This window comes from Blennius ocellaris, assembly GCF_963422515.1.
Source record: "Blennius ocellaris genome assembly, chromosome: 22".
NCBI lineage: Eukaryota > Metazoa > Chordata > Actinopteri > Blenniiformes > Blenniidae > Blennius > Blennius ocellaris.
Window position 1 is genome coordinate 10,268,251 of NC_137671.1, and position 13,989 is coordinate 10,282,239.

The 13,989-nt window shown below is 38.9% G+C and overlaps 1 protein-coding gene across 1 annotated transcript in view; it reads left to right on the forward strand.

The window, feature by feature from the left end:
- Positions 1-12,294, forward strand: part of grm8a (glutamate receptor, metabotropic 8a) — a gene marked incomplete at both ends in the record, with an annotated part of 228,704 nt that extends 216,410 nt beyond the window's left edge. The window contains 3 exons of the mRNA XM_080518071.1: positions 10,045-10,185; positions 10,415-10,520; positions 12,245-12,294. Of these exons, the coding sequence (XP_080374197.1) occupies positions 10,045-10,185; positions 10,415-10,520; positions 12,245-12,294 (297 nt within the window). The remainder of the gene's footprint in view (positions 1-10,044; positions 10,186-10,414; positions 10,521-12,244) is intronic.
- Positions 12,295-13,989: the final 1,695 nt, after the last annotated feature.

Here is a 13,989-nt window from a genome sequence, read left to right on the forward strand (position 1 = left end):
TTGCAGTGTTGTTGCTGTGGTCACTTCTCAGGTTAGTTTTTTTTTTATAACTGAAAGATCCCTTTGTCCTTTTTACATTAATGCTAAATAGCAAGAATTTTATCTGATTCGCTGAACGGATCAATCTAACAACACTGTGAAGTTGCCTGTTTTTTACTTGTACATATAATTTAGTTTTAAACAGAAACTCACCAGTAAGAAGATTCATTAGTTTGACTTACTTTCATTTGAAGCTGAAACACCAAAGAAACATTTTCCTTGTTCAGAATCTGATCAGAAAAATGTTTTGGAGCAATGTTTTCTTCTCATCATTTGCACTTCAAATTTTAAAGATTTTCTCAAAATCAGCACACGTGAATCATCACCTTCTGCGGTCACATAATAGACATACACTGTCTGAAATGATCTGAACAAGGATTTCTAATAACAATAGGCATGTACCTGAATGTACCTTCCTGAATGACCCATAGCAGATCATAGTCTTATGATAAGCACGTTTATATGGGTTAGGATTTTGTCTTCTCAACCCTGTATTTTCAAATAATAGATTCTGGACATAAATATAAAATAAAATTTCCAAATACTCAATATAGACAGCGTGTTTGATTTTTTATTTATTTTTTTGTTACTTTGAGTTGCTTGGTTCTACATAATCTCAATCTTCCATACTCATCTGTTTCAGACGTGATTCAGTTCTTACCACTACGATTCCTTGAAATAAATACGTATTTCCTAAAAATAAAACCTCTTCTGCCCCCCACCGCTCAGTTGATTAACACGATGAGCGGTCCCATGGTGTTGGAGGAGAGAAACCGGGAGGTGTCAATTAGGCTCAGAGACACACGCACCCGGGAGGTTTTGCTACTAAATGGCATCATGTGAAGTTTGGATCAGGACCTTTTGGCAACTTGGGAAAGTCACACTGCTTGAGAAAGGTTTTTACAGGGATGAGTGCCTGTCAAGGACACCACAACTCAGTGTCATGACATACTCCAGAGGAGAATAAAACCAGACTATATGTGGAGAACTGAATGTGATAGTACTGACTGAAACCCAAACGTACTGACTGAAACTCAGACGAGAGACAAAGTAGCCAGGAGTCATTTATATCAAATTAGATGTTTGCAGACGAAAAGAAAATTGAGTTATATATGGCAGAAGATCTCGGTGACTCTTTAACCCGAGAAAGTTGAATTTGAGTTCAACTTTAAGCAAATGCTCAGCAATTTGACGCAACGGCATCGAAATGAAAGGGCGGCGTTCCTCTATTGTGGAAGGTCTTTTTTCTACCCTTTCTCCCCAGGCGATGACTTTATTATAACTCATATTACGCTTCAGATAACATGTCTGATGTATTTTCTTTGTGGTGAAACACGAGTGAATAAAGCCTTTAAAAGATCGCAGGGTTTTTCTTGATCAGCTTCACTCTAATTAGACGCGCTTATCGACGATTGCACGCTTTGTTGGTTGGTTATTCTTTAAGCACACACTGTGCACAGCGGTGCCACTGACTTCATTGCGGTGTGAACCATGAAAACTTGGTGCTGGGATAAAGCAAAGTTTATTTTAACATGCGTGAGCCTCCGTATAAGTGTCCCAGAGGAAAGTCTTTATTGAATCCCAAGCAACATGCCAATGGCGGAGAATGGGACGGACTTTGTCGCCTGGTTCAGTCAGTGTGCGTCTGTGTCACGTTGTTATTGATGTGAGCTTCTCTTCATCACTCACTCAGTCCCTGCAAGCCAATGATTGTTCTCTCAGCAATTTATCCATAATACGTGTCACATATGGGCCATATCTTTTCGTTTCCTTTCTTTGTTTTTTTTTTTTCTATCTCCTTTTTTGCACTCTGTGCTGGAGAAGTCGGGAACACAGCTATTTGATTTCTATAGCCTTTGCTTGCTGTCTGGTTTGAAAGAAGCTGCAACAATCACAGTCTAATGACTGAAAATGTCTCGTATCTTGGATCATTAAAGCATTAGAAGTTCATATTTTTCTATGTTTTTTTTTTGTTTTTTGCTTGTGCATTCCTTGCAATTGTCGGATTTGGATAAATCCACGTTTAGCTCCACTACACTCAATCTTAGTCGCATCAGTTTGGCTCAAAACAACTGGCTAAACTGCGTCACTATCTCACAGTGGCTGTCACTTTTCAGATCATATACTGGCTCTGGTGAGAAAATGAAGCATCCACCAAAGGTGCCGAGAAAAATCTCGATGGTGTCACTATTCTCCATTTATATAACATATGATTAACATAATGCCTACTTGCTATATGTCTCGTTGCTCAGTGCATATCAGCAAGTAAAAATCGCAGTGTGTGCAAAGACTTGGCCCAATTTGTTTAATTTGCTTCCGGTGCAGTCTTCCTAAGTACATTCGGTTACAGTGTCATCATCCACCGAAGCCAAGTCAGATTAACCATTCACATTAGCTGTCAAGCTTCAGCAATCCTATGGCTCAGCGGTGAAAAGGAGAATGCTGTCTATACGCCCATTTGATGTTTGGTGGGCCTATTATGCAGCCTGTCTATCAGGATCATCTGTATGCCCCAGGAATTCCATTTTTATCCTGATGTTTAGTATTAGTGACTTATTGTATGTTACTCATTTGTGACGAATTGCACGGAGACAGGAAATTGTCTCCATGTTGATCCACATTGACATCAAAGTCTTACTGATTTAGTAGTTTGACCATTATCAATCCAGTTTCGGTGCTCACCCTCTACAATGAAAGGAAACTACTTTCACACCCTCAAGAAAGGGTTGTTTTTATCAGTATTTTCCACAAACGTAGGATTGAGGCAAGAAAATAACCTATTAGACAAAAAGGTCAAAAGAAATGCTTTTGTGTCCATTTGTATCCATCATAGTTTTGCTTCATGTTTATATTTCTGTCATTTTGCAGTTTATATTTAGTTTTCAGGACTTTAACAGTTTTGCCAGTATGTTTTCAAACAAATGGTCAATGCATTTTAACCAGTTTTCCCCAAGAATGTCATTGACGATGTCGACGATACAGAATAACAATAACGTCTCGCTCAGTGTTCAGGATCAGATCCGATCCCACAGCAGGTTGTTGGAAGTTTCTCCCTCAAAATTCAAATGTGCATTAGAAGGATCTGTTATGGCCTTGTTGAGGAAAAGGGGTTCAGTATAAAAAGAGATGGCAGGTCTTGATCAGGTTGTGTTGTTGGTGGATAAATGATTGCGATCATTACCATAACCGCCCGTGCTGAGAACTGGTGGAACAATCCTTTAGGTGCTAATTGAAAATTAATCAGCATTCAGGGCATGAAAATCCTTTGATGAGCATCTTTCTCAAAATGAAATGAGCCATGAGACAGTAATAAAAACACCCAACATGGGAAGGACTGGTGCTGATTAATAAGTTAACTAAACTAAACAGAAGAGCAACACAAGTCCTTTTTACCTGCACATCTTCTATTACTTGTTCCTTCTCACAGTCTTTCCAAGTCTCTGCCTATAACACACTAGAAAAGGAGACATCTATAAATACTTGAGCCCTAAAGGTGCACACTGAATAAAGCCGTCTGCCGTTCACCGGTTGCTCTTTGAGCTACTTTTGAGATAATAAAGAGCACCTCGGGTGCACAATATTTTGTGTCATTATCACCGTTGGACAGCAAGGTGGAAGATGACAGGTTGTATATGTGTGTTTATTGTGTAAATAACAGCAGGAAGCCACATTTTTGGACCAAAGGCTAAATGTAATAGAAGTGGCTATCAGCAGCCTTGCTGCTGTTTTGATAAGAGCAAGTTCACTGCTTAAGGGAGTCATTCTTTTTCTCTCCTCATTTTTTCTTTTGTCGCTCTTTTTTTTAACTTCACTTCATTCCCGCTCTGTCATTGAATTACAGCTTTTTTTTTTCCCTTCTTCCATCTGTTCCTCTCAGACATGGTGAGTCACTGATCCCTGTATCGGTACTATTCAATTAGCTGCACTTTCTATGCAGGACGTGTGAGAAACAAACAGTATGGCAACATGTAAATAATTTTTTTCTTTAATTCCCCATTTGCATTGCTAATTGGCTTTCGTTTTGCATAATTGAATGTCTTACGTAGTTGTAAAGTGGATTTCCTCATGTGGTGTATGTTCAATGTCTGTGTGTGTGTGCATGCGTGTGTGTGAATACAAAGCACTCTCATAGCTTGTAGGGTAGCTGCAGGCAGGGTTCTTTTACCCCCTGGCCAACATGTTCTGTGATGTTATGATATTAAAGGTCGCCCTCGGAAGAGAATAACTCTGTGTTTAATTTCCGTATGAAATCCTTATTACAGTCTGTTTGACTGGGAATCTGGCTTGGTATTTATATGTCGGGTTCATGTTTATGCATGCATCCATTTGCCTCTGGTTCATTCAAAGTGCACTCCCCTTCCCCTTTGGCTTCTGTCAGCGCAGTCAATTGTCGCCTCAAGGCTGTTTGTGTGCTCTTATATATTTGTGTTGACTGCTCCAACTGTGGGACCTTATTACTGGAGATTTTTCTGCAAAGTCAGAACATTTTGGTAAAAACTTTGATTTTTGACTTTGTTTTGAACAACATGTTTTAAAATGTGTGTAGTAGCACTGTATTTCTGGAAGGGGAAGATATTTAACTATTTTGTATTCCTGTCAGCTTCAGCTCTTTCAACGGCTGTTACTATTACACTAAGCTTCTGTTTACAGAATGACCTGTCCACCTTTTGAGACTCCTATCTCAGCTGTTTTCTCATCTTTCCCAACCGGATCAGATTTTTCTCATTTCTAATTGAATATCAGCTGATTCGATATTCACATTTTCTTGGTGTATTGACCTGCAAAGTGGGTTTACACTCGACTTCACTGAAAAGTGCCAGAATCAATCAATCAAGTGCTGCTCAGTGAATCTAATACATTTATGAAATATGTTTTCGAAAACAAAGTACTACTGGTGATTGTTAATTTGGATTAGTTTTAATTCGGGTTTGGATTAGCCTTCTAACAAATCCTCAAAGACCGGATACACTGTGTGTGTGTGTGTGTGTGCGCGAGAGAGACAGAGAGAGTGTGTGTTTCAGTCACATCAGCTATCACAAAATCAGATAATAATCTAAGAAGCCAGTGGGGAGATCTGTGTGTTTTCATCTATTTAAAGTATTAGTTAATTAGATATCTTGTATCTTTGTTAAGTACTTTAATCCCATTTGCCAGTCAGCTCTTTTTGATATTCAATCCGAGAGTCCCCGGTCGTGATTTGATGAGAAATAAAACTATTTTTTGACTAAAGCAGACAGACTTTTGGAGTGTTATTTTTTCTTTATTTCTTTTTTTAAACCATCATGAAGCTATTAATTTCTCGGGTGGTTAAACTCAGCAACACACCACATCTTTGTCACTTTTGACGGAGAAACCTGAGGTCATTTCTCCTCTTTATTTCATGCAGTGTCCACTTTCAGTTCCAGCACTTTTCGAACAATTGGCCCTAATGTGTTTTTAAATCTAGAGGTACAATTACAACCTTCATTGAACTCTGAAATAAATGACAAAATTAAAAGAACCTTGCCTGAAACTGTATTTTACCACCGCTGTGAATATCAGCCCCTTACTTTTATTCAGTCTCAGGTATAATAGCGTACAATGTGTTTTTGAGGCGTCATGTATTCGTGTGTTATGCACACTAATTCCTTTCAACTTCATTCTCACCTCATGGCTATTGAGGCCAGTTGAGTGAAGCAAATGTTTAATCTGATTCAAGCGTGTATTTCAGGCATAGTGTATTATCCAGCTGAATGTATATATGATAAAATGGTTCACTGTGGTCATTAGGGGGTGGACACATTCACTTTCAACCGCTATTGCATGACAGGGTGGATCCATTTCATGAATTCAAGACTCATCCGCAGCGATCATTCTTTTGATGTCCAGTAGTATTCATGCCATGTGAAGTTTTCCTTTTTCTCTATGGTCTCCTGTTGCCTGCTTCACGGTTTCACTATTTCTGAGTCAAGAGATGTTTTCATAGTTGGGTTTGCAACTAATCTGTTCTAATTTAAAATGGAGAACAATGCAGAGCTCTGGATCATTTAGATGTTCTGGGGATTTAGAATATTCTCTGCCAAATGTAAGCATTGTTGAAAATGTTGATATATTATCAGTTTCTCAAAGACTCGCATCAGCCAATCTCTTATGTGGCCTTTAATCCACACTCATGTCTGGAGGCATAAGAATAGCCACAAATCCCACGGCTGAAGGGGTTTTTGGACCTTGGCAACTTAGAAAAATCTTACCACCTCATAATATCATTTGAAGAAATGCACTATTTTATAAAGAATTACCCCTATTATGGTGCGTAATGGTTTGGTCCATGTTTATGCTGCTGGATGGATAAATGGCTAAACGGACAACCAAAAGGTGGTGAAAGTTTTCTGTTTCACTTGAAAAAAGTGATGCCAACAGGGCCACAGTGACTATCACACACTTGCGCTCAGACGTAAAAGTAATTTCAAGTCACAAATTAAACTCCATGTTTCTAAATAATTTGAGTAAAACCCGCTCATGCATGCACAAGGAAAAAATAGGGAAACTCCACAAAAAGGTCTCTATGCACAACCCTACCAGGACCTTCTTATTATGAGCAGGAGAGCTAGCGACGACGCCTCTATACTGTTACCATGGCAACAGAGTATGAATGCTAACCGTATTGGATATATTTCTTTTGTTTAAGTTCCAAATATGTGAGACCTGTAATTACCTCATGTGTCTGGCCTGTCTACTTCGGGGTTTTATTTGAGATACGTGTTCATTCTGAAATATTAAATATTGAAAACTAAAAGCACCTAAAATACACAAAATTTTACATTTGTAAGTCAGGTTTCTTGCACTGGTGGGTCTGTCCTGAATACATTTGTTAGAATAAATGGCAGGTGTTTTCGTGCATGAGTGCATTGGATTGCTGCCATGTGCTGATTAACAAGCAGCTGTACAAGTCTACCTTTTCCTTTAAGGAGAACTTTTTTTTTGAGCATAGTAATATATGGAGCTTAAGTTTTACCTGTTAAACAAGGCAAGTATAAAGCCTGAAAGTATTACTTCACCGCTTTCGGTCTTCTCTACTGTTTGTAAATGTATGCACGTTTCCTTTTCTTAAATGGAAATGAAGTGGCGGATCAAACAACTGGTGTTCAGACTCTCTCAGGTTTAACATCCGCTGTATACTTCACGGTGCAGCTTTTCTTTCGGTCTCTTTCTTCTTCGTGTCGGGATGTAGTTGCCAGCCCTGCCTCATTCTGTGCGTCCGAGCACTTTTTGTTGCTCCGGTCACTCTCTCATCCTCACTTGATCTCTTCAAGTCTCGTTCTTTTTCTCCTTTTGTCACTTGCCACATCCCTAAACATCAATTTTTGTGTCAAGTTTCTTTCCGCGTCCCCTTCCCTCTTCATGACCCTCTGTTTCTTTGCCTTCTCAGCCGCCTTCTTTCATTTTTAACACAGTTTCACTTGATATATATATATATATATACACTCTGCAGACAGTGCTTCCCCGATAAGCTCCATGTCTCGGGAGCTTCTCAGCTGTGTCAGGGGTGTGGGTGAAGCCTGTCATTAAATCCGTCCTTCTATTAAACTACTCTCACAAACTCACTGGGGACTATAGTACTTTTGCTCAGTCCACTGCAGTGTGTTTATATGCCTACGTGTCTCCACTCAACTCTTCCCCTAAGTTAGTTGGAAGAATCAGTTTTGTCCATTAGAATAACTTTCTGTCTCCAATACGTGTCAATATATCTGTCTGTAACTTCACGGTTCTCTTTCACCTAATCCCTGTCATCTTGTTCCTACAGGAGGACATTGTGTGTCTGCCTGTCTATTTTGAGACTGAAGTATCAGCTTTTAGATTCACTCTCTACTAAAATGTATTGATTTCTGAAGAGGAGCTAAAACAAATCCGCCTTAAAAAAAAAAAAAAGCAAGTTTCCTGTTCCTGAAGTAAACATGTGACTCATGCAAGATTACTTTGCAAAGTACGAAAGTAATAAGATATAACTGTCGTTCCTGATTTGTCCTCTTTCTCATAAAGACTGAAGTTATCAGTGATCAGTTACTTCCCTGGTGAAGTAAATTTAGTTTTAAAGCCATACATGAATGCTGAGTAATTTGTTTAATGTTAGATTTATTTCTTTTTTAAACACATTAAATGGGATGCACTCTGGCAAAATTAGGTTGCATTTGTTACACCCCTGAATTGAGGAGAAACAATCACACAAGTGATTCGCGGCTGTTTCCTCATCAAGAGCATTTAGTAGAATTCCAGAAAATACATGTTTACAAAAACATAACAAATATCAATGCACAAAAGTACAAATTCACATCACTCTTATGTCAAGCAACTAGAGGTGGAGGGAAGATATACATATTTCTGTTAAACAACAAACAACATTCAACTGCCATTAATAATTTCTTCATACATTCCTTTCAAGTATGAAATAGGTGAGTTTTGAACCTGTATTAAGACAACCCAAAGTGCATAAATCAAACTAAATACGACAGTCAAACACGTTTTAAACACATCTTTGCTCATAGTAAAACACTAACAACAGAACACGCTGCACAGAACGCAGCTACGGGGCGTCCAGTGGCGCGGAGCACAGGCTCGTCTGCTAGAGCACCGACTGTTCGCAAAACTTGCCTCTTAACTAACGTGACTATCAGACCAACAGCGTCACGACATTCTCCACATCCCTGTAACCCGCCTTGGACATGTAGGCTGTGTTTTTGACAACAAACATACCCGAATTGAGGAGAAACAATCACACAAGTGATTCGCGGCTGTTTCCTCATCAAGAGCATCTAGTAGAATGAGGAAAACAGCGCGGGTCCTCCTCAGATGTGGGCGGAGACAAAACCAATCGATTTCAGATTGTCAGAGCATTCGGTGGATCACAGATAAACGTTCAATTTCCACAATAAACAATGGAGTAAATCATGTCTCAATACTATTCTCACAGTCTCTAAACTCATGAATCAATATTTACATCAAAACTATTAGTGCACTGTTTTTACCTTGTCACACATATCCAGTGCTGAGACCTGGAGACTGCAAACATCACAGACAGGGTCCAGGTGTTTGTTCGCCCCTGCTTGCTCTCCATCTTTGAGATCCGATGGTCTTTGATAAACCACAATGAGATTACCAACCAGGAACGAATGGCAAACTAAGTACTTCGAAGGAAGTGCAGGCTCAGGATCAGGAGACCCCAGGGTTGTGTACCGAGACAGCCAGTATCTTAAAACTCACGGCGCAAGAGAAAATAAGGCAAACTGAGCTGGAAACCATCAGCGGAACAAGATCTGTGTCAGGCTGGCACAAGATCACCAGATGAGCTTTGGAGAGGCTTATTTTTGTGGATGGTTAATGCCCGTCTTCAGATAGGGGTTAACTAAATTATTATTATTTTTTTGCATTGTTTTGGTGTTGTCTGAATTCATAGGTCATTATCTTTTTATAGACCCAGTCCTATTGGGCTCGTGGCCCCTCTACTGAAATGCGTCTGACTATTCTGCTGCCTGTGTTTTTATGCCGACTCCAAAATAAATCTGAATGTTCAGTCGTTTGTGAACATTACCTCGACTGTCTACTTGGTGCCGTAAAAAAAAATAATAATAAAAAAAGGCTGATCTCGTGATTATGAGCAAAACAACACGACAACCAGTCATTTTCAGACTCCGAGAGAAACGGGATGAGCTCTTCAGCACACGCACAATTAAGCAGCTTCATTGGCGCCATCATTTCATATACAGTTTGATCTACCTGCCTGTGTGACACTGTCGCTGTCTCCACACTAATTTTCTGCTAATCTCACTCTTGTTAGGCTATTGTCAACTTCCTGTGTCTCCTATTTCCCATTTGTCTTTCTTCTTTTTCCTTCGTCTAGCATATTCAATACCTGGAAGATTAAACCAGCTATCTGTGACGGCTTGAAATGTGATAAATGACTCTCTCTCTCTCTCTCTCTCTCTCTCTCTCTCTCTCTCTCTCTCTCTCTCTCTCTCTCTCTCATCCTAGATGTATATCCAAACTACCACCCTGACTATCTGCCTCAGCCTGTCTGCCTCAGTGTCTCTTGGGATGCTCTACATGCCCAAGGTCTACATCATCCTCTTCCACCCCGAGCAGAACGTACCTAAACGAAAACGTAGCTTCAAGGTGAGGTCAACTTAAGCATCTTTTGTTGTTTTTTTATTTTGTTTACAAAACCATTTTCCATAACTTGCTTTGCTATTTTTTTAATAGTTTGGCTGACGAGGGTGTTTGAATAAGGTTAATACATCTAATGCGACTGGGAGAATGACATTTCACAAAAGCCAAAGACATTACCACGAGTCGCCTTGCAGCATGTTTAGCAGCAATGAATTTCTGATTGTTAATTATGCAGGCAATTGTGACAGCAGCCACCATGTCGGGAAAATTGACCCAGAAGGGAGGAGATCGACCAAATGGAGAGGTTAAGACCGAGCTGTGTGAGAGCATGGAGACCAACAGTGAGTAAGAGAACACCAAAGTTTTATAATTACACATATAAAATATACCAAACCGTGATCATTGGTTGATAGAGTAACATAGGCTAGGTTTGCTGTATGCCTTATAACCAGAAAACTGCAATCTTCCAAACCAAAATGATTTCATTAATTAATGAAAATGCATCACAGAGGAATATTACACAGAATATTATTGGGAAACATTTGAAGTGAAACACGTAACAACGTCTCATTATATTTCCCATGTGCACGGACACATAAGTGCACATTACCAATGTGAAATTAATACCATGTTAGATTTCTTCCAAACAGCTGCTTATTGAGATTATTTAGATGTAGACACATAATTTGACAGCCACCTAGGATGTTAGTAATAAATGAGCATTTTTGATGTAGCAACTAGTATGCATGTATGTATAATTTTCCAATACAGTGTATGGATTTTTATATATTTTTTTGCATTTTGGGATTTTTTTGGGGGATTTTTCTTTTTTATTGTGTGTCAAACTGCCACAGTAATAGTGGCTTTCTAAACAGCATGGTGTGAGTGGGCTTTTTCATATTGAGCTTATGCACGAGCACACTTCACACAATGTAATGTCCTTTCTAAGTTCACACACGTACAGAGAGTTTTGCATCCTGTCGTGTGTCGACATCACGTTCATTAACTGTGTGTCATTGTCTGTAGTCACATGCAATATTTTTCTTGGGTGTCGCCTGTGAAGATTGTCTGTGAGGCTCTAATAGATTTCAGACCTGCAAAGTTAAACCGTGTTTATCTGTCAGCGTTTTATTAGCATCCGGGAGGGAGGCAGGGCACAGTTCATTTATTTAGTGAAAGGTTAAAATGCTTAGTCGTCTCTTTAAATTCACTGCTTTGCGAAAAAAACAACTTTTAAATTAGTTCCATTCGTGCCAGAAAAAAAGTTTGAGTATTCAGCACTGATGGATGAATGCTAAGTTACCTGCTGTTTATTTACATACAAGCCCATTTCCAAAAAGTATGGAAGAATAAACACTAGAATGTTTATTTTGTTTCTCCATTTTTTGTTTCCCCTGAAAACGTATCAATTAGCATTTTAATTTAAGAATTTTCTTTTACTCTGCAATATTTTGAAAATGATGTTCGCTGACATTGTAGTTTGACCACTAGTAGGTACTGTTGGTTGTTTATGTGATGAAACCATTCACACACGTGTGCAACGAACAATACAATATAAACATTGATTTTCACATCATAAAAGTCATTGGTTCTTATTCAAATAAACATTGAGTTTATAAGAAATACATACGATTGCTTTTTGATGTTATGATTTTTTTTTTTGCAGTTGATGCCAACGTTTTAGAATTGGACTTCTGTTTTTGATATTATGATTATATTTGTTTTTCTGGTTTAAAAAAAAAAAGGGGGGAGCATGAATTGCAAAACGGTGCTGCAGATAGAAAAATGTGGCTCTGCTCAAACACTGACATTTACCACTGAGTGCTTGCGGGGAACCGGGACACCATTGGTGGAATAAAAGTGCCGGCAGTTCAGGTGGACTGTGGATGTCACACCGTTGTGTAACTTTCTGACATCCTCTTCTCTTCTTTTCTTCCCCTCTCCATCCTGTCACTCCTGCCTCACTTTTCCATCCTTCATATTTCTCACTGCATCCTTCACATCATTGTTTTCTGACGCCCTAAATACATATAAACCCCCTCCCCGACCATGTTTTTCCACATAGTTTCATCAACTAAAACGACGTATGTCAGCTACAGTAATCATGCCATTTGAAGGGACCACTGAAGATCAAGGAGGGGATTGGAAAGAAGAGGGGCGTGTCTTGGGGCAGGGCCAAGTGGACGTCGAGTAAAGCTGATTGACTGCTGAGGATCTGACGGCGAGAGACCGAGCGCCCAATGGAATCCAAGCATGAGACATTTTGTATTGTTCCCCATCAAACCACAGAGGTGGGACCACATAAACAGCCAGTCAGTGTGCCTGCTTCCTGCTGCTCACAGCTCATTGGTCTCCCATGAACTTACCTGTTTAAAAAGAAAAAAAAGAAAAAAAAAAGAAAAAGAAACCGCGTGGGAAAAAAAAGTGATTTACCACAGGTTGCTGTGGTGGACTGAAAAAAAAAAAACCCAAAAAAAGAAAAAGAATTAAAAAAAGAAAAACTCTCAGAAACCGTGTAGACATTATATCTAAAAAGGCAAAAGGTGGGGGGTTTGAAAAAGAGATTTAACAGATTACATTTTAAAAGATATTTAAAAAGAGAAATGTCAGAGAAAAATCTATGAGACTCAAACATGTTTGTTGTTGTTCTCTACTTGTAAGTATTTTTGTGGTCGTGATGATTTTTTCATTCTTGTCTCACCGTTGTCTGATGGATCGCCCTTGCATAATGAGATGAGTGTGTTTCCTCCTGCTGTCTTGGCTAACCGGGTTGTAGCCTTGGGTCGTGAACCTGTAAAATGCCATGGTTGAAGCATGCCAGTTTTTATACAAAAAGGAGATTTATTTATAATAAAGGAATGTTTTGCAAATGTGTAGATTTGTTGTCATGCTTTTGCAAAAAAAAAATAGTGGGTGATCTCTTGATCATGTAGAGTGGCCATGGATTCCATATTGGAAAGAAATTACAGGTTTATTGCAGTACTCACACAAAAATATACATTTTGTTTTAGTCATGTATTATAAAATTAACCTCTAAAGTCTGTGTTGCTCGAGGCAGTAAATAAACTCATACTGTATCTTTGGGGAAATTTGACTTCAAACCCTTTGAAGAAAGGAACTCGAAGATTGGAAGTGAGAGAAAATGTTTGATATTTAGCTGAAGTGCACTAATTTCCCCCCTCCTGTACATCTGCAACAAACTTATTGATATTGAACCTTCAAAAATGACACGTGATTTTAGAAATAAACCGTGAACTGCATCAGTGAATCCACTCCTGTTGGAGAGGACAATCAATAATGCTGAAGGCAATGTTAAAGGACGAATCACATTTTTGCAAGAAGATGGTGTGCCCTCACTTCAGATTGCAGATAAAAAGTTGTGCAATCTACTGTGTATTTGTGCAGTTTGTGTTCTGTTTGTAGTGATGCTATTATCTTAACCACCAAGAAAAGCTCTTTTTTGACATGAAATAGTGTCTGCTGATCATATTTTATATTTTCTTTTTTGTATCAAACCACAGAGTGAACTTAACCCATGATAAGGCACCGATTTATTTGAATATATTGAATTACCATACAACAATATTTGGGGATTTCATAACTTGGTTTCCCACTTTGGAGGAATTTTACCTCTTCATTGGCCTATAATTGGCAACTTTCTTCTTGTTTCTCCAAGTCAACCTGCTCAAACGGTGATATGTTTTTCTTTTTGGCAGCAACTGGGTGGAGCCAGTCGTCGCTGTATCCTGATATACAGTTAAAGTTTCATGTTTTCATGTAAATGGCCATCGTTTTGGAAACACTGCCATG